General features: G+C 46.0%; 1 protein-coding gene across 1 annotated transcript in view; it reads right to left on the bottom strand.

Moving 5' to 3' along the window:
* The window catches only part of ISM1 (isthmin 1), a gene marked incomplete at both ends in the record, with an annotated part of 38,236 nt that extends 24,977 nt beyond the window's left edge, over nucleotides 1-13,259 (bottom strand). Inside the window, one exon of the mRNA XM_081997157.1 lies at nucleotides 13,131-13,259. Within this exon, the coding sequence (XP_081853283.1) occupies nucleotides 13,131-13,259 (129 nt within the window). The remainder of the gene's footprint in view (nucleotides 1-13,130) is intronic.
* Nucleotides 13,260-22,103: the final 8,844 nt, after the last annotated feature.

Below are 22,103 nucleotides of genomic sequence, written 5' to 3' on the forward strand. Positions count from 1 at the left end.
TATCAAGACATCAGCAGTGGACATTATGCCCTCTCTCTACATCTCCGTGAACTGCCCTAATGACAGAATGAGAGGAAGAAACATGAGGAAGCAGATACACAAGAGAAAGGCCTCCCTCCAGTGACACGATGGAGAAGAAGACCAAGTGAGTAGATAACACGGTACACTGTGACAAGACAATGTTAAGACCCTTCTCTGTGTAAGAGGGGAGAGAGGAAGGATTTGCCCTGGAGAGAAGTGTGGGCTTTTTGTATTATGAATTCTATGCATGTATATATAAATTTTCTTAGAAGAGTAAAGGAGGGGGACTATTTCCTAGAGCTGATTAAAGAAGCATGACTCGATTTTCAATTTCAAACGACTCGGGGGGCATTCCACTCGACTGCAGACAGGAAATGAATACCATACATGCACTGAACAAGGCAGATGCTTTTGAATCTGACACTTACGTGAAAAGAAAATATCTTCATTTCTGTCTCCCCTCCGCCCCACGATCACTAGTTAGTTCTGAGCTATTTTTAGGATAAATGGTTTTATTTTTCAAACTTGTTATAATCTTAGCATGTGCCTGAAGCCACCCAGACGCCACTGACAATAAACTGTATGGAGCAGGCCAAATGCATCTTTAGATTAGTCCCAGCAGCCAGGCGCAGCAACAAGGTAGATGAGGAAAGATAAGCAGTTCATGTTTAGGATACCCTAACCTCCTCTGCTGAAGAACAGAGATGGGACCCTAGCTGATACGCCAGACCCCAGGGACAGAGAGCTGCTTCTGTACAAAGAGAGATTCCAAAGCATATAGAGCAGAAACACTGCAGAGCAGGTTGGAAGAGCATTTCCTCGTAGGCTGTGGCACAGAACTCACTCCCAGCTACTTAACTGTGCTAAACAGGTAATATACATCTTTTGTCCTCATACGGCTCTTACAAGTAAGCTGCAATAATAGGGTTTATTACCTGATTGCAATGTAACTGTGGCTCCTTTTATCAATGGCAGCAGTGTGTATTGGGGAATCAGCATATACAGCTCTTTTCCCCCATTTAGTCCAATGTGTGGAAACACGTGATTTCAGCTGCAGTGGGAAGACTTAAATAGGATAAAGAAAAAAAAAAAAAAATCAGAGAGGTGGTATTAATCTGCCCCTTACCCTGATGCTACGCAAATAATTAGTTCATTTTATTTTGATGTTAAGACCACCATAGCTACATTCCTTAAGAACATGAAAAAATAATCCTCTTCGGAGAGAGAAATGAGAAGAAGAAAGGGGATGGGTAGGTGAGAAAGGCAGCTCTGATTTACATTATTCAAAAAGCCATGAATGCTAGATCAAAGAAGAGCAAGAATCTAACTCACTGCCACTGAAGGATTTCAGCAGCTTTTTCAGAGCTATTGATCCCTCACACGCAAACTCTTCTCAACACTAGGTGATGCCTCTACCTAGCCAGAACTCCCACCTTATGCTGGCTAAGCCTCACGTAGTTTGCTTTCATCAGCTGGCATACTGGGGAAAGCAGAGACAGCTAAGACACTGCTGTATCTGGGCCTGATGAAGGAGACATACAGCAGAGCGCAGAAATAGCATGTGTGCATTTTCTGCACCAGATGTTGCCTTTTAAATGGCCATCATGGTAGATATTAAATAAAAGAACGGATTCCTCACTGAAGAGCTGTGCATTTGGTGACCACTGATACCATGGAGTGCTTTGTCTGAAGACAGAACGCAGTCACCCTGGTGAAAGCCCTGGGAAGGGTTTGTCTGCTCAGCGCTGACTCGCTGATAAATATAAAAATCACCTTGTATTTTGCTGTGGGAAGAAGGTGGTATATCATATCCAAGGAGCTACCACACCTCAGCCGGCAAGCAGTGACGTGTTCATCAGTTTGGATCCACAGAAGGATCTGAATCTGAATTCTGAAATCTGAACACCCAGAAGGCACAGGATCCAACCCTAAATCAAGTCCTGAACTGTCAAATGCACTACAGATAGGCATCTTTCTTTCCCCCTTCCCTTCTTTGGGTCAGGTGTCTTTGGAGTCTGGTAGAAAAGCTTCCAGGTGTTCTGCCTTGTCATGACATTTCAGGATCATGCCTTAAGCAAGAGCCAGTGGAATTGGGTGCAGTAAAGCAATGTCATCTGGTGCATCTCCAGATGGTCTCCCAATAGCTGCCTTTGAGCTTCTGATAAAGATCCACTTGCACCGGGCTCGTTGCTGCTGCCATCATCGCGACCCCAGGAACACTGCATTCATCCTGCCTTCCCCATCCACAATGTTACCCACACAGCTACAACAGTGCATGACAGATTATTCAGCTCTTTCCAAGCTCTGCTCGCAGTTCAAAGTCTGCCTACTCCCACCAGCACTTAGTGCAGCTTGGTACCTCACACGTACACATTTCATTTTCATGAAATGGACAATCTTTTTCCTTCTGTATGTTTTGATCAAGAGCTAGGGCTGCTACCATTTAAATGCATCTCAAAAGCTCCAGGACTCTTATCAGGCTAAATAGTTTGTTTGAAACCTTTGGTGCTATTGTTCCAGTATGCCTGAAGACACAGGCATAGTGTGGCTGCCCTATGGTCCCTTTTGATATACATTTTCACAAATGTTAGACATATACATATCAACCCCTCTATTCTTTCCAAATAAAAGCTTGGACTCTAAAGCACAAGATGAGGAATAGATACTCTATTGGCCAGCTGCAGCAAGCCTTTCATAAATAACACAACAACCAACCCCTGTAAAGGCAAATGATACTCCAGAAGCTCTGCCCTGAACTTACATCTGTTTTCCTATTGTAGGAAGGAATAAGAAGACAGAAAAAGTTAAATGCTGCATGCCTAAACAACCTCTGAATTAAGACGAGATGGTAGTAGTAATGATGGATGAATTGTAAGCCACCTGCAAATCTTAAGATTGCTGCACTCTTCTGCAGACCATTGAGTCTATACTGCAAACCTCCAATAGACATGGACTGTGCTCTATAAAAATCATGATGAATGCAGACTTGTTTTTATATTATGGAGGTCCTAATCCTCCTCCTCCGCCTTTGCTCTATTGTTACAACATCAAAGACCAACTGCTGGCCGAGATACAGTCAATATGAAAAGGGCGACCAGCAAATTTACTGCTTGACTTCATTCCCTTTAAATGGAATAGGCACCATGGCCCTTTTTCAAAGTCCAATCACAGACATATATCTTTTTTATTGGACATCATGTACAATAAAGTGAAGCTGTAACTTGGAAAAAAAAATAGAACACCTTAAAAAAATCCCATGAGGTGAACATTCCATTATAAAAATATCACTGTGGTTACATGTTTCGAAAAACTCCGGGCATTCTGCAGGGCAAAAGGCAGGGGCTGGCTAGGTTATAGTTTAGCTAAGATGCATACCCATGCCTAATACCTAGTTGGTTTAAAAAAAACCCAAAACAACAAACTAATAAAAAGTGATATATTTAAGACAGAATGCCAGTGTCATTCAAATAAACTGAAATGGCAGCATTCATGTCAGAAGAATCATTAACTGCTTTGTTACAGCCTGCTCTGTGCAGTGAACCTTTACAGACTTCTTCAGCTCAGAGAATCTTAAAATCAGCAGCACAAAATGCCAATATATACACTGCATCTTAAACAACTCCAGTCTGATTACTGAGGTAATTTCAAGAGACACTTTCAGATGACAGACCATCTATCTGCAGAGATTAAAGACAGGGACAGTTTAATTACTGATGTGTTGCTAAAATTTCTTGCTATGAAATTAAATAGTGTATAAGCAACTCATATGATGTAGGAGGTGCGTATATTGGGGTGTGATACAATCCATGCTAGTTAGCTATAGTTTTTATTTTTTAATAAATTACATGTCACTACAATGAGAAGGTTTTGTTTTAAACTATTAATCCTTTTTGTTTCTTTGGGTAACTTGTGCAAACAGACACTAGTAAATATCTGATTACTAATATTATATCTAGATCAAGTCCGTATTGATTTTAAAATCCTGCACTGATATATGTGGCAGATAAAACCAAGCAAATTTATGTTTTGTTACACCTATAGTAATCTTTGGCAGCTGGTTCCAGTGGAGTAATTATGGTTTCCTCATGGCAAAATCTCCTGCCGCTGGGTTACTTCTATGGCAAGAAGGATACCAAAGCTATGTGACTAATTTTTGAAGCACTAGCTTCAAAAAATAGCCATCTTATCGCTAGGTCCTCTTCACTGCTCTTTCCATTACATTACACTCTGTTGTCAGTCACCTCCTCTTTTCCATCACAGCATACAGCACAGTTCTCCTGGTGCGAGGACCTCACCTCCTACTCAGCCTTGCTAGTCACGTACAAGAAAAAGTGTTTCCATGACAGTGTTCAATTGTTCAATACCTGAACGCCCAACTCAATGGGAATGCAAAGGTAAGACGCCTGAAGGAAGCTTTCCGGAAGTTAAAGCTGGCCCGTAGAAAACACTGACTCAGTAACTGTTCCTTCGAAAGACAGAAATCCACTTTTTTTAGAGCGGTAGTGTAAACAGTGACAGAAAAAGATGGGGCACAGTATTTGGGTGGTTTTTATAGATACTTACACTGTACTCATAATGGTATTGTCACAAGTACTGATCTCAATGACCATGCAGGCAAAGAGGAAATTTTAATATTTCCGAGGAAGAAGAGCTACTGTGGAACAAAAAGGGTCCAGGATTTTTCAGTGTGTATGAAACTAACAATGAAATGTAATGGCTGGAAATGAATTCATGCAATCTGGAGAAAGCCACACCCCAAAGCCCAGCTTGTCTTTGTGGATGGAAGTCCAGATTACGTGTGTTACGTGCGTATCAATTCTATAGAAAAACTGAGTTGTCAAAGATTCAAATCGAAGAGGAACTTTGTCTGGGTCTGCAGCCAACACAAGTCATTGACTCGTCTTGCTTTGTGAAAATTAGTGGAGCAAGGTCAATTTAAACACACTGAGAATGTAGGTCTGGCATGGAGGCGTAAAAGCCAAGGTACCTTTGAACTTCTCCTGACTTTCAACATGCACTGACTGCACCAAGAGTGGTGAGAGAAAGATTTCATCTCTGATTTTCCTCTCTCATCTTTATGAGCTCCTCTGTAAGATTAGAAGGACTCAAATAGCTAGTACTCTACAAGAGCTTAGAGGTGAACAATTCCAGGCCTGCTTTCATCCTGCTAACTGCTAAAAGGGAGGAATAAAAAAATATGACCCACTGCTATGAGTTCTCGAAGCACGGAAAAACAAGGGCAAAAGGATAAAGGAACTTCTTACCAATACCGCCCACACCAGCTCCTCCAACCCAGTATTATACTTGCCACACAACTGACCGCTGTGGCAAGCCATCGCTTATTACAATAATAAGTTACATTTTACTTTGTTTTCTTTCTTTTTCTGGTATTTCAAATCGAAAGTAGATGGAAATACCAAAACTGGAAACATTCTGCTCTTACTGATGTATCAATGAGCTCACCATTTCTTGGAAATGTTATTCATCTCTATGCTTTGGACTATGAATTTAGCCTGGCATTTTCTGTCTTCAAAACTTGTAAAATCGGTATCCTGGAGGCACAATAGTATTACAGTGCAACAGTAATCACTGCATCATTTAATGCTTCCTTTTGCAACTTACTAAAGCATTTTGTATTTTTCTGCACTAAGTTATCACTTCATTATTCATTTGTGACAGTGCTTACAGCCCCCATTCAAGCCTGGAGACCTAGTACACTACACATTGTACACAAGCAACACCACAACAACAGAATCTCAACCTCAAAGAGCTTTTTTAAAAAAAAAAAAAAAAAAAAAACACCAAAACACAACCAAAACCATCAGTGACCTAGCTCTGCTACCACTGAAAAATAATGCTTTAAAAAAGTCATCTTTTATCTATCATTCACTTAATTCAAAGAGCTTTTAAGTAGTGTAGTCTTAAAGCAGGCAGCAAGATAAGAATCATAATAAAAAGGCCAAACAAGCACTAAACAACACTGTGAACAGAACAAATGAGGCACAACTGGGTACTACCACATTTGTTTGCAAGGACAAATTGCAAAAACACACAGAAGAGCGAAAAGCAACCAACTCAGACAATTAAACCTGCCAAAGCTGCTAAATCTTGTCTATCGCTATACTTTCATGATATAAGCACAAAGAAAAACTACATTGCTTCAATTTTTTAGTTTATGTTTGTGTAAGGAAACATCTAAGTTGTCTGCATACATATTTTAAGTATGAGTGCATTTCAAAATTTTAAAGTGACAACTCAGAAGAACGTAAGCATAAAAATTGCGTGGCAAAATAACTTCATACCATTACTTGTATTCTGTGCACTTCTACATAGCAATGACTGGGTTTTCAGAAGTCATGTCTACCTCCATCACATACTATTCTATAAAGCTTTTCAAACATGACTAGTACATTTACGTATTAGTTTGGCAGGCAAAGATAGCCTAGTCTGCATCATCATCATCAATACTACTGTCATCTGCACTTTACTTTCTGTAAAGTTTTCAGGTGCTGCGACACAGCACAGATGGAGTTTTCACCTAATCAATAATTCTTTCATTGTTCCTTGTTTTCTTTTAAGATGTTTTCCACCATTTTGGAATAATAATACATTGGTTATTAATATACAGGTGTAGTAGATATAAGTAGAGACAAAAGAACAACTGCTGAATTCAAAACATGGTTCCCAATTTATATTTACTGATTGGTTAAACAGATGTCTCCCGAGCAAAAGAATTCCACAGCAGAGCAAGGTGTTGAAAAGCTTAGTATGCTGACGTACTCGGGCTGGGTTCCCTATTAGCAGGTCATAACATGTATGTTAAAAATCACAAGGGCGTACACAGTGACCAGCTCCAGACAGTAAAATGATGATGAAATTGTTGGGTTCATAAAGACCAACAACAGAGCTTCAACTCTAGGCTTCCTGTTTTTGTGGACAGTTGGAATTAAGAAAGGACAGAGCAGGGAAATGTGACTGAACCTAAGAGCTGACAACCACAGCTCGAGGAGCTAACAGCAAGGGGTCGGCAGCAATGCGGTTGTACCGCTGTTACACTGCTGTTAGAGCTGTGATGGACCAGCTGTGTTCTTCCTCTGTAGAACAGACTTCTCTTTACATGATCAACAAAGACTGCAAAATAAAAGCTACTCCAGAACAAGTGCTGATTGTCCAAGTTAGATGATTCAACATGAGAAGTACCAATCCAGCTCCTTCCAGGATCTCTACGTACTCGTGCCTTCTCTCTCTACTCTCACTGTTAGCACAGGGGATCATTACAGCTCTAGATCTTCTCAGGAACCAGATTCAAACCTACCACTCCTTTCACTACCATGAGTCAGTCGCCTGACCACACAGGGCTCAGAACCCCATGTTAGTAGGCTTCCCTTTAACCACTTTCCCCCAACACAGAGCCCCACAGGTAAGGATGGGCTGAGAGCAGAGAAAGGCAAAAGCAAGATTGTCTCTGCCCTGCAGCAGTCACTGTGATTTGTGTCTGTCCCCAGGCCCATGGGAATGGACATAAAGCCACCATGTGGCCCAGAATTAATTTAGGATTACATACACTGGTTCCCCCCTCCCCCGCCAAATACCCCAATAGTATAAAGAGCTGGAAAATTATCCTAAATCTTGCTCAAAACAGAAATCAAGTACTCCAACAGACTCATCTGTATAAGGCACCAGGAAAAAACTGCTCCAAGCTGTAGTTGCAGAAACAAAACTGAGAGGTACCCCGTGATTCAGTGCCAGGTATTTATCAGTGATGATCCAAGACGAGCAGTATGGTAGTTACTAGCTGTTGAACTGAAGTTCAGCAAAATATACTTCATCCAAACATCTTGGTCAAATCTAATATAGGAAGTTACATTCGTACCTGCCTGACATTGCTCCTTGCAGCCATAACTAAATATAACCTGAATCCATGTTTGAAATGATTGCAGTAGTCTTAGATATTGAAAAGCTTGTCACATCCTACCCTGAAGGTGCGGTAGCTCCTTCCCACCAGGGATGATTTAGTTCACTAGAAAATTAATCAAAGGAATAGGTATGAAGAGAAGCTTAATTAAACTTTCTGGAGTTTTCCTGCAGCCAGGTTTGTAAGGTGGACGAATCTCTCCTGGGAGCCACGGACAACAGTGAATGCTCCACTCAGTGCAGCGGTCTCACTCCTTCACCCTCATTTCCCATTTTATCTGTTGCTTCCACGTGCACAGCAGCAGCACACGTAAAGCTAATCACCCTTCCTTCCCCCTAGATCCTGGAACAAGCCACAGCCCACTAGCAAAACCACTAAAGAGCACACATAATTCTCTCCCTTGGGAGATGAGAGAATGAGCTGCACATGGTGTAAGTCATTCATAAGGCTTAGTGCGTAACTGGAAGAACATATGCTAATGGTAAGGGTGAGCTTTAGCTAAGAACCTATACAGCAAAGCCTCCTGAGAACAGGCAGGTTTTACCATCACTGTCAAAAGGCACAAAACAGAGCATCCTCTGTGATGAGTAACCATCTCGCCAAAAGAGATTTTGGTTTTCAGAGAATCAGCCTACTTCATTCACAAGCCACCTGCTCTGAAATTTATTTATGTAATATATAAACTGCTCTTAAGGCACAGAAGGATTTAGTGCTTGTATTAAATATATGATGTACATCCGCTTCTTGGCATCTTATGTAGGCTAAGGACAGTCTGGAAAACATGAATTCAACATTTTGCATCGACAATTTTTCAAAGATGATTTAGACAATCAGTTGCTATAGAACTAACCAAATGTAAAACTCCAGAGCTCCAATAAGCCTTAAAAAACTCAGTCTAAAACTCTCCCAAGTAAACAGCTAGAGTCTTACTTAAACTCAGAAAGCTGAAATATGCCACTGTATCTGACTGGAGATCATTTTGCAATTTGCCTGAATCCAGTACAAGGGGCAGCAGGACGCATAAACCTTAAAAAGACTGAAATGCACCCCAGCAAAGGTAACAGACTATTTCTGAACTTCTCAGTGTGTTAAGCTGTGGATCTTAGGAGAAAATTAAGAGCTCAGCCCTGTAAAGGACTCCTCACATGGCTTGGAGAGAGACTCTTGTGCAACCGTTTATAAGCAGCAAAATGTGTTTCCTCTGGTAGGGCTCAGAGAACATTTCTGACATGCTGTAATTGCTTGCATGCTTATTGAGGAGGGGGGCAAGGACAGGAGCAAGGAGATTAAAAGTAAAAAGCTGTTTACAGCATTGTGCTTCTTTTCAAATTATGTCCTCTTACATGGCTCCAGCTTTACGCACAACTACTGGGTTTCATGCTAATGTAACACTGCTGCAAGCACTGCAGTGGAGAATCTGACTTCATGTGCTATGGCATATGAAGTGGTGGCTTGTTGGTGGCTCTGTTACTATATTTTACAAGGTCATTTTTCTTGGTATGGGAACTCTGTTTTTCTTGGTGTGCAAAGCCTGCTACGGAAAAATTACAAATGATCGGAATAAACTTCTTGATGAAATTTTTTCTCTCAGAATGAAAGCACAGATTTTAAAGCATCGTAAAGTATTACAAACGTCTTGCAAAATTTATGTTCAAGCCCTCCCTTCATTTTACAACTATGCAAAAAGATAAAAACATACCCCAGCAGCATTTTTCCATCTCTTAATATAGCTTCACTTGCTTTTATTCAGAAGCAAAAGTCTGTACTTATTTATTTCATAAATATACTCCACAATAGTTTCTGGATGCTCATTAAATTATACCTAATAGAGTTCTCACCAGTAAAAAAAAAAACATCTCCCCCACCGCCCCCAATTCTCCCTTTTTTTTTTTTTTTGGTAGAGATGGAAGGAGAGAATAAAATCTGATTGACAAACAAAAGGCGGACTCCCTCTCATAACTCAAAACTGCAAGATATTTTACAACTCCAATCTGGATTTCCCATTTTAGGTTAGTTTACACTACCACAAAGCAATTCTAACAGCAGCATGAAACTGCAGCAACACAGAGGTCCAGTGCCTATTTCTGCAGCAGTGAACTGAGGAAACCTGTGCCTGTATCTCGCTCATCCCAAAGAGGACCAGCAGAATACATCAGGGTTTTCTCCTCACTGCTGTTTCATTACAGCCACTCACAGCGGCACAACACGATCCCCGACATCTGGGAACTCGAGAGACACGCACAGTACAAGGAAGGGCACCAAAAGTAAGAGAGAGGAAGAAATAACTTGTTTAATTTTAGGATGGAAGTTCTTCTGGATTTCTTTCATCTATCAGGCTAATTAATTGCAGAGGTTAACATAACTGAAAGACCAAAAGAAATCAAAATCTACCCTCCAAAATCCTTCCCTCATTTGAAGGACCAAGCGATGGGAGAAAGAGAAGCTCTTCTTCCCTTAATCACACTTCAAATGACTACAAGTTTGTATGTTATACTGTTTAAATCTCCAACAATATTTTAAGATTACTAAGGATTCCTCCTGAATCTGTTTTATGTAACAAGGCTCAAGGATGTGCTAGCTGTTTGGGGCTTGGGTTTTTTTTTGTTTGGTTGGTTGGTTTGTTTGTTTGTTAAACTAAGACTAACACTTCAGATTTTCTTTCAGACACACAAGGACCAAGTTCTGACGACTTTATTTACGCAGACAGACTGCCTAAGTCCTAAAATACTATACCCTGCATTTGAGAATAGCCAGTTTGTTTTTATACAAATTTGCCCTGTCAAAATACATCTATAAACAGATTACTCTTTCCTGGATTTGCCACAATGTGCGCAACAGACTTCGTCAAATGAAATTTCATCAAACGAAACACTGACCTAATCACTTCTCACCATCTTTTCTCTCCATTGACCTACCAAGACAGAAAAAAACACACGGTTTTTTTCAGTATAAGCGATAGCAACCCGAGAGATTTCTATTTGCTTATACCTACAAATCTGGTTTGGGGCAGTTTTACTTTCCACACTGACTCTTTACCTGGGAATGCAATGCACTAGGATTTTGCACTTCACTTCTGTATGTGCCACGATAACAGCCCAAGAAACCCCAAAATCTGAAGATCCCAGGGCAAACTTGCCATCGAGATCTATATTGTGATGCTCTGAATGGAAGCATCTGCCTGACAGAGTACAATTTTCTAAGGCAAGTTACAGTATTTTCCAGCTAGCAACGGAATCCATGCAAGTTATAAAACCAAAAAATTGCTAGACTTAATCTGTTTAACTGATTGCTCTAATCAATACACTTTCCTCCCATAATGTCTTGTACAGAAACACCCTCTCAAATACATAACTGCAGAATCAATTCAGTTGGGAAGTATATAAAAGTTTCAATTATACAAATAACAAAACATGATGAAAATATGAACTGCTAAAGCTATCACGATGCTTAAAGGCACAGTTTCATTAAGTTATCTGTTAAAAAAAAAAAAAAAAAATCACCAGACAGAAAAAATTCTTGAAGCCAACAATCAACAGATTTTCACGAGGCAGCCAAGTACAATTGGATAATTAGCTGAAGATCATTTTCCTCTTGTTTCACCCTAACCTCACAACAGTGCTCTAAAAAGAGCTCCTCAGGGAAATGGCATCACCCAGAGTTCCCACTTGCCCAGATGTTTCCCTCATTATGTTACAAGCCTGTCAAGAAAAGGCAAATTCAGGGTTATTCTAATGATAGCAAACACCTCATAAAAAACTACTCCAAATTTACTTTTCCAAGGAACATCATTTTAAAAGGCTTTTCAAGTGCCCATGAGGAAAGACAGCATCAGTTATAAGACGTTATTACCAGAAATCTTGAAGATATTAAAAAAAAAAATCATCCTGGAATGTCAAGCCAGTGATAAAACTGCAACTCAAAGAGAGACAGCATCGTGGGGCCTTACCCAAAGCATTCAGCCAACCACTCCCAAGCAAGACTCCCACCAAGTTCAACAGGAGGTTTTCTGAGTTAAGAGGACCTGATTCCAGCTTGTGACTGGGATGTTAAGTCTGCAGATCTGGGTTCCCTCCTGTTGGCTAGCGGTTTCACTTCGTGGACCACCAGCCAGGGATCCCATGCAAACAGAGTGATTGTTACAGCCTGTGCTCTCCTTATAATGGGTTCTACTGGTGCTAGGACACTTTCTGAGATGAGGGGTTTATGTAAATCAATGGTGATAATAATTATAGATCTTCTGTCAGTTCTTCGCATGATTTGGTGGTTGATTTTTCTTTAACACTTGGATACAGGGTACATGCAACCAACCAGAGATTTACAAGCCTTGCCTGGGGATTTTGATGATTCTGCAGCTTTTATCACTGTCTCCAGCCACTTAGAATGAATAGCAACACCTGATACTGAATAAAAAAGAACCCCCTGCAAAAATAAGGAAACAGAACAAAAAAGTCCTTTACCTCTGATAGACATAATTCACCAGCAGTTTCACAGGATCAGGAGACTGGAACAGGCTGGCTGAGTCGCAAGCCTTGTCCTTTACGGTCACAAACACCTATCACCCTAAGCTTCTTGGCCATGTCTGGACCGAATATCCACCTGCTTCTCGATAAACTTTCCAAGGAAAGCCGTGCATTTTGTTCCCGTATTTCCTAACGCCACACACCTGTTTAGTTGTTTCTTGCCCTGGGGAAGGCTGCATCCTGGCAAGGCAGGCCCTGGGTAGGACGCAGCCCGGCCTGTCTCCATCCCCGCACCCCAGGTGAGATGGCCGCCGCCTGCCCGCGCCCGGGAGCTGCCCCGACGCCTCCAGTACGGTGTCAAAACATGGCGCGGGGATAGCGGCTCTGCTTTTTCCTACCTCTGTCCCTTGAAAGAGCGTAAAACCAAGGTGGGGAAGAAGCCACTCCCGGGCGCCGCGCAAGGAAAGCCCTCCAGCGGGCGAGTACCTGGCGGCAGCCTTGGCCTCAACATGGGCGCTGAGCGGCGGAGGGAGCCGCGGCCGAAGCAGGTGCAGGGCGCCGGCTCGCCTCAGCACAGCCGGCCCGCGGTGGCGCCGCCGCCCCACAGCCCTCAAGGGAGGCAGGTGGAGGTCGTTGGCCACGCGTGAGGGAGCGGCCGTTGGCGGGGCGCAGGGCGGCCGCTCTGTCGCGCGCGGGCGCGGGGGAGGGAGGGAGGGAGGCGGGGCGGCACTCACCTGCCGCTGGCTGTGGTTGCCGGCGCCCGCGGGGGCGTGCGGCTCGCCGCCGCCGCGCAGCACGGTGATGTGCAAGGTGAGCAGGAGGAGCCCCAGCAGCAGCAGCAGCTCGGCCGCCAGCCGCACCATCCTCTTGAGCCGGGCGGCTTTAGGGCCCCGCGCCGGCGGCGGCCGTGGAGGAGGCGGAGGAGGAGGAGGAGCCGCGGCGGCCGCCGCCGCCGCCGGGGCCGCCGCCGCCGGCGGAGCGGCCCCGGCCCCAGGGCCGGCCGCGGCAGCCGCAGGAGGGGCGGCGGGGACCGCGCCGCTCTCGGCGTCGGCGGGGCGGGCGGCGGGCGCGGGGCAGCGGCGGCAGCAGCAGCAGCAGCAGCGGGGGCCGCCACACCACGGCGGAGCCACGTCGGGGCGGGACGCCGCGGCGGCGGCGAAAATCCCGGCGCTGCCCGGCTGCGGTGGGGGGCGGCAGGTAGCCGCGACGGGGCCGCAGACCGGCGGCGTCTCTGTGGGCAGCCCTGCAATCCAGAGTCACCGTGGGCCGTCGGAGGGAGCGAGAGAGGGAGCGGGCGGGCCGAGCCCCCGCCGCCTCGAGATGCTGCGGACCGGCGGAGAGCAGGGCGGCTCGGCTGCCAACAGGGAGACGCTGCGAGGACGGGGGGGAGCCGGGAGCTTGTGTGCGAGTGAGAGGGAGGAGGGCGGGAGGGAGGCAGGAGAGGCGGGGGGGGCTGGGGACGACTCTCACATGGCGGGGAAGCCGGGACGCTCCGAGGGGAGGAGAGAGCTTGGGGCTATCGCCTCCCTCCTCGCGAGGGGATGGGGGTGGCCCCTGGACCAGCTTCCCCTCTCCGCCGTGTCCTCGCCCGCCCCGCCGCTCCCCCCTCCCCTCACGACGCCCGTCGAGGCGTCGCCCCGGCCTGCCCGCCCCACGGGTCCCGGCCCGGCCCCTCGCGGCGGGGGCGTGGGGGAGCGGGGCCGCACCGCGACCCCCGCCGGCTCCCAGCCCTCGACGGGGCGGCTGCGAGCTCCCCGCGGGGGAAGAGGGGCAGCTCGCTGTTTCCCCCCCACCCCCGATCCCCCCTTTCCTCCTTTCTGCCCCCCCGGCTCGGCCGTGGGGGAATGGCGGGGGGAGACGGAGGGCGAGGGTCTGCAAAAAGCTTTAGCTGCCTGCCCTCCCTCGGAGCTGGATACCTGGCTCCATCTCTCCTCTCTCTTCCCTCCAGTGGCCCTAGGGCTGGCAGGGCAGCTCCGCACTCTCTCCTGCCACCGTGCGTGCGTGTTTGCAAGCGGCTGGCTCTCCTCCTTGCTCCCGCTGCTGCTTCCAGTCCAACTTTCTCGCTCCCTCGCTCTGTGTCGGGAGAGGTGCGTGTCGGATGCTTTTATACCGCCCTGCCTCCCTCCCCTGCTGTCCTTCCCTCCCCTCTTTTCTCTTCTCCCTCTCCACAGCTCCTGCTGCAGCCCAGCATCGCCCCCCCCCCCGCCCTGCTCCCCTCCTCCTTGTGTACCCTGCCGCACCCCGTCCCGTGGGCACCCCGTCCCGTGGGCACCCCGCCGCGGCCCTGCGCACCCCGTCCCGTGAGCTGACGGCTGCACCTTGCACAGTGACCTCCACCGCTGCTCGGAGATGTGCTCAAGTGTTGTGTCCCCAGGACTCGGGCTGCTGGGGTTTTGCATCCCTTGCTGTCGCTTCCCTTCCTCTTGGTTGCTGGTGGTGTAAGTACAGTGGAGAAAAACTTTCTTGGATGGGAGGCCCCCAAATTTAAAATTAAAGTGAATTTGAAAATACGTGAAAATGAGGGTTAGATTATCACTTGCTGTAAGTCACTATCTTTGCATCCAGTCTGATGGAGCCAAACCTCTTTCCGAGTGCTGAAGATGTAGTTCAGTGTAACAAGAACAAACCCAGCTCAAATAAACTTGAAAGATAAAGTCACCTAACAAAAGCCAGGAGTTTTGGAATCTTTGTTGTCGTTCTTCCACAACTGGGAATATTATGTGTAAAAATGAGGATACAAGCGATCGGGGCCTGTGCGAGTGTATGACAGCTGGGAGGCTGAATTGGTATCAAAATGGCCAAATGGGCAAATTGGAGGAAAAATTGTTCCCCATCCAAAACATTTTCAGTCTGAGACCAACGTCCTCAGCAAGGATCCTGTGACGTAGAGGTGAGGTGTGCTTCCAGCATGCAGTGCCCGCAGAGGCCGCGGCGTGTCATGGGAGCCTGTGCCCGCAGTGTGCCTGAGCTGGGAAGATGGCAGATTTGGGGTGTGAGGAGAGTTGGAGCTGGTGGGAGGCCTCTTGCAGGTCTTGGTTCATCTGAAGGCTGCAGTCACAAATGAGTCGTAATGATGTCTTGTACCCTTTGAGTAAGAGAGGTTTCCCTTCCTGTGATAACCACTGCAAGTGATTAACCATCGAGCAGGAATATGGTTAAAATAATTGCTCTGGAGTATCGTTAAAGATGTGACCAAAAAGCCACAAAACCAAAACCTTCAGATTTAAGGATTTTTAATCTGCAACGTGTTCTGTATTAGCACTGCAGTAGGAAGGATCGGCACAGACGGTCGTGCAGGGTAGGGTCTCCTGCTGGGCTGCCCTGAGTGAGTTACAGCGAGGTATAACCCCTCCATCTCGGGGAATCACTCGCTGATAAATGCGTCTAATGCATATAATAAATGCATGATAAACTGTATCACACTGATGCTCTCGGTTATGCGGCAGATCATACAGAGCTATTCAACATTACATAAAGCCGTAACAGCCCGTGGGACCACCACGTGGCTTTTAAAAAATGTGGGTTTTTTAACCCAAACATTCCTTGGGCTAATCAAAATATTGAGAAGATAAAAACACTGATGTACTTCAGCTGTCATCGGTTGGCCTGGGCTCTCCTCCTCCCGCCATTGCTGTGATCCTAGCAGCCCGCGGCTGTGCCCCAGGGCAGGCACGCCAGCGGCAGTGAGCACAAAATGGAGGCAGGCACGGGGAGATGGGCTGCAAAGGGGCAGGAGAACTGTCCTCCAGGTTTGCCAAAGTCTGACCCTACCTAGTGGCTGTTGGTGGATCCCGGCTGTTGAAGAAAAGTGGAAACTTGGCACGTGAGTTCTGTATTTCAGAGCTTAATAGTACAAATCGACAGCCAGAGCGAGACTGAAGGCTCATAATGCGAAACAGTCCAAGTGACAGCCTGGTGAAAAACACACACATGGATCTGCCGCCGAGCTCTGGGTAATGTAAGTTCTTCCTCGCCTTATGAAAGAGACTGAACCAAAAGACATCTTTAATCCAGATGAGATGGGCCCGTACTGGTGCGTGTTTCCTCGTGGGACATTAAGTTTTATGCATTAAGCTGTTGTGGAAAGACGGCGAGGGACAGTGCAATGCTACTATTAGCAGTGAGTGGAGGGCAGCGAGCAACCGAAGCCTCTTCCCGCTTGAAAAAGTTGGGTACGGCGATACTGCCTGCGTGGCTGTGCTGGGGGCGACTGGAGAGCAGAGAGTGCGCACACGTGCGCCGTAGATGCCGATTTAAATTCACAAACACTGTTAAATCAGCAGATGAATTAATCGATGAATCCAGACGGCTGAATTGCAACCTGTAGGGGAGATGGACTTAAAAGCAAAGGGAAAGGCTCTCTTTTCCTGGCTGAGAGACCACTTGCTCTAGCAGCTACCATGTAGTCCCTGGAAAATGAAGTCAGGGTTTGCCTGGGGGAGGAGATCCATCAGTAGACTGAGGGGGATGCTGCTCCCGGATGCAGTTATGGGCACCCAGCAGGGAAGTGAATCAGCAAGTGGGTCCAACAGAGGTGCTGGGGTAAGAGAGGTGTGTTTCTTTGATAGCTCCTTCCCCGTGAAGGTTCATGGCTCATACTTTGCCTCTCCACCCCCAGCTTTTACCTTCCATTTCTTTTCCATCTGGTGATAAGAGACACGGCTCCTGTGCACTCCCAGCCCCTTGACAGTGTCAGGGGAAATGCTCTGAGGCCAAGCTTTTCAAAACAGGGTTAAATTCACACATTTTATACAGCATTTGTGATACGACAAGCGCACTACACGGTCAGGTAGCATAGCTCAGCTGATGCGTGAGGAATCAGTACGCCACGGTAGCTCATCGTCTGGTCTCCTGCCCCTCTTCAGCCCCACAGATCCTGCTTTCCTCATTAAACAGCTTCAAAGCGGGGGCGCAGCTGTCCATGTTGCAGCCTCCATCAGGTGATGAGGACTCTATCCCAGGAAGATGTTTCAGGGATCTGTTGGCTCCAGTCATGGTGCTGCCAGGTGAAAAACCCCGTGGTCTTCTTTACGCCAGCCTGTCAACAAAAATGCATGACAGTTATCCACGGCCATCGTGCTACCTTCAGTGCTCAAAGCCAAAAAATTGTGTCTGGGGCTGAATTTGTGATATCCTGACTGGCATGTCCTGCTGGTTGTGTTCCTGTCTCCTCCTGTGGCCATCTTGGTTGACCACATCGCATACTGACCCCAAAACATTGCCATGCAGGCCCCTACACTTGGTGTTATGAGTCCTGAAAAACAAAGCATTGCCTAAGTGAGACACAGCACTTGCAGAGTCTGGGTGGTCCTAGTGACTGAAATGAATAGCACGTCAATTGTACCTGCTCAAGCATGAAAAAATCCCTATTTTGGATGAGTGCCGCCAGGTGACATCCTTCAAGGCCAGTGTGAGAATTGCTGGAGAGGACGTGGTGGAGAAAAAAATACAGTATGATATAATATAACACAACATAAGTCACTTTACATGCTTTATCTCAGAAGCGAGTACACAGGTGGGAGCAATACATTAACTGGTGTGAACGCCACTGGGTTTTGTGTCAGAGCACCATGGCTCAGTTGAGTCCTGCACCCGAGTTGTCCCAGCAGTTGAAAGATATTGGTGCTTACCTGCTTGTCCACTTTACCCCTTTATTGTCAACCCTGGTATTGCTCCAGGACTGGGGAGGCATCCTGTCTGTAAGATTGATAGCTTTTCAGGGGAGCGTGGCTGGTAGAGCCCTGTCCGCCCTCCTCAGCTTGCTCCTGCCTGCGCCCACTCCCAGGATGCTGTTGTTTTATCTTTAAGCCTGGGGGTTGCTTTAAAATTATCTGGGATGAAAACCTGGCTCCACTGAAGTCGTTGGCAAAGCTCCCATTGACTTCAGAGGAGCCAGGATTTCACCCTAAGACGCTTTGTAGATTATTGGTGAATGGAAAGCATACGTCTGGCTTCTCGAGGGTTATTATTGTTGGTGGTGACCTCTGCTCTGGAGAGCATTGAGCAAGGCTGGGTTAAGACAGATGGCTAAAGCTTTCCTTGCCTCTTCCCCTGCTTCCTCACAGGGGCTTTGCTTTACGGCTCATCATCTTGGATGCTGCTTATCAAGGAATACCTTCCCGTCGCCTGCCAGTGGAATTTAATGCCTGTTTGCCCACATTCCCCTTCCCCCAACACCAGCAGATCAGCAGATAGGAGACAGAATGGCTGATTAGCTTCTAGCTCCAACCTCTTAGCTATAAGCTGCAAATGCACACACAAGGGTCTTCGCTAAAAAAAAAAGGAAAGAAAAAAAGTGTAGCCTTCCCCTGCAGGCAACCTAAGTCTTTCTGTGATGCATGGTTTTCCTTTATCTCAATAAATTACAACTTGAATAGTAACCACCCTCTTTTTAAAAGAACCGATTAGCTTGGAGTTCTTCATTTTCCTGCTTCTCCTAGACCAGTGCTTTCCTTCCCGTCTACATATTTTGCCACCAGCTGGGCCTAACGGCTGGGTCAAGCTTTCTGAATTCTGCAGTGCCTTGTGTGACAGACTGGAAATTCAGCGGCCACTTTATGAAAACTTGAAGCAAAAGCGGAAATGTATAATGAGTAGTCTGAATTATGGAATATGGAAATGGAGAAAACAGTCCAGTCCAGCTTCCCGCCTGCTATTTGTTGTTTTTTTTTTTTTTAATACCGAATTCTGTTTATTTTACACTCCGCCACATTTTCACTTTTCAATATGCTGCACATTTTTGTACTGATGATGTGCAACTGCACTGTAGCGGTTGCCAAGATGCAGCAGTACAGGACTGTGGGAATCATCACGCCGGGCAACATTTTTCAGAAGTGCCCAGAGAGCCTAAATTCTGCTGACTTTCATAAGAGCTTGCCACAAGGCAATTTTTGCGTCTTTAGAGAAATACAGTAAAACCAGAAAACCCCTTTCCTCTGAACACTGTTTTATCGCTGCAAAAGTGCCTGGGTTGGTTTAGCTGAGATGAGTGCTACGAATAGAGTAAAGGCTCAGACACCTGATTGAGTTACCTTGGTTCAGCAAGTCGTAGCACATCAGCTGAGGCAAGTGCTTTCCTGGTGGTTTTTCTGGCTGCAGTGCCAGCCATGTGGCAGCCCTGCGTTTTGGCAGCAGTGAGCCATTAAATTTTCTCAGCTGAATTTATCATTAAATTTAAATTATTACATCTAACAATGAATAATGTGGCAGCTCACCCTGTGCATACATACAGAGGCTCTCTGCGGGTGCATGGCAGTGGGTACCGCAGAGAAGGAGCTTCACGTGAACAGGTCTGGTGGGAGCTAAAAGCAGAGTGAGGAGGTCCTGGCCCTGGCCCAGCTGATGGGTGAAAAAGTTGTAAATCACCATAAGGGGTTGTGTAACTGAGGCTTGAGTTGGCTGATCACTTCTGACAAGTCTCGTCCTGTGTCCAGCAGCGTAGCAGAGCAGCAGCGTTTCTGGTAGTTAAAAAAATAGAGATAAACAGAGCAAGTCACACCTTCCACACCTATGGTTTTCAACCCTTCACTTCCCCAGGGAAAATATCACATCGCTGGCTTGCAATTGGCTTTTTTTCAAGATAACTTTAGTGACTTTGGAGATCAGGAACTTTATTTAAAAAAAAACAAAACCAAAATGAAAGCCAGCTGAGTGGCTGAAGGACAGCTCTGCAGCAGGGAAGGGAAAGGAGGATTTCACAGCAAATGCTGTGATGCTGGGTGAGATGAAGGGCTGACTGTCTCCTAAAAAAAGAGTTTAGCTGTCTCTGTTGCAGTGAGGCTTTAACTCCCACAAAGAAGGTAAAGAAAATACAGCTCATTTCTTGATGGCTTCAGGTGATAAGTGTCACCTGGCTTCACTTAGGTGATTTAACACAGCTAGAACACAGCCTGTGCAAGGCAGCTCAGACTCCTGCTAGTGCATTGCTGCACTGGCACAGGTAAGGATCTCCCTAGTCTAGTTATGCCTCCTGGATAGAGGCTTTAGGGGATTTATTTTATTGTTCTTACTAAATCAGTTCCTCTGCTTGATAGCCAATGCTCTGGATTTCCTAGTATCTTTGTGCAGTGCTTTGTCAAGTCAAAATTATGCCACATCAATGAAACATTTGGTTTTGAAACCTGCATATTCTGATGCCTGTTAATACCAGAGTGTTGACTTTACGCTGAGGTTTCTCAGCTTTGAGCCAGTGCTTTAGGAGGTACATAGTATTAGTGATAAAAACCCTCTTCTTTTCCATAACGGAATCTCCAGTGAATGTTTCCAGGTAAATACTCCACACCATGTACTGAAGCAAGTGGAAAAATGCCACAGTCCTGTCATTACAGAGAGACTTTGTTCAACAAAGGTGGCAGAAATATAGAGAGTGAGGGCAGGTCATTTTCCTGCCATTCACCTCTTTCTCTGAGGCCCACTGGTACCCCAAATCTGAGCCCAATGACAAATCCAGAGATGTCTGAATGATCTGCAACAGTCTTTCAAAACATGTATGTTTATTTAGATGCACAAAAAAAAAGCTCTTCTGGGAAGTAAATCTCTCTTCTGTATGAATTATGACAGGGTGCTCAGTGAAGACATATCTGTTACACAGCCATTTGGCATGCTGTAAGGAAACAGGGGGAATAGGCTCATAGCTATTATAGCAGGTGAAGAAAGAATTTAAACGAGCACGTGTCCCTTCATGTTTTTTATTAAGTTGCTGACGTCTCAAATTCATTTGTGCTGGACCAAGGACGGGCAGTTGGATTAGATGTTCCTTCCACCAGTGTTAAAGTCCAGGCTGGTGTTTGTGTCTGCTGTCGGCATAGCTTTTAACACAGCGGTGCCCACGTTTGCAATACCAGAGCACCTACAATTATAATCATAATCTCAGATAGTGATAGACTCCTTGGGGAATGTCTCAGCTAGCAGAGGACAGGAATCATTTGAAATGTGCCTTTAAAGAAGGATGATATTATGTCAAATAAAGCAACGGAGAAAGAAAACAGAGAATCTGGGGCCTCTCCTCTAAAGTATTTAATTCTAAGAAAAACATTCTCTGCTACCCAACTTCAAGCGTACTGTCTGGCAAACAAATGTGTACATAGCTGGTGCTCTCAAGTGCAGTTTGGATAGCAACAGCTTCACCTACTGTCCACGGTGGGATGGTAAACATCTGAGTGGATCTGGATGAGATGGTCAGAGCACAGAGATCAGCTGCAGAAAGGTGCCCAGCCAGCCTCTGCAGCAGACCTGACGCCTGCTGTGTGCTAGTGAAGAAGGTGGAGACAGCACAGCCACTCACCAGCGCCCAGGAAAATCACACGAACATCTCTCCTGGTCCTGCCAGAGGCAGAAGTTTTGCAGAAAGTGCTGTGGTCGGCTGGAGACACAGGGCTGGGCTGTCTGGAGGCTCCTCTTTACACAGTTCTGGTAGGTTTACAGCAGTGCTCAGCACTTGTGAGAGAGGGAGGGAAAACAGTTTGAATGTGCAGCGCTTTGGTACATGCAACTGAGGAAATCACTGAAGATCAAAGTACGTGTTTATTCAAGGCAGCTGACCTGTCTGTAGAAGATTTTCGCTCCTCCAGTACCCTGAAGACAACAGCAAGTGTGAAACAAAATGGCATGGAAAAAGCAATACCTGGAGCTCCACCTTGCTGCCTGAGACAGTTACTTGCTGCTAATCAACAGCTGAGATTTTTCTTTTCTATTTATTGTTAATATCC

Source organism: Phaethon aethereus (assembly GCF_964289735.1).
Source record: "Phaethon aethereus genome assembly, chromosome: 3".
Taxonomy (NCBI): Eukaryota; Metazoa; Chordata; class Aves; order Phaethontiformes; family Phaethontidae; genus Phaethon; species Phaethon aethereus.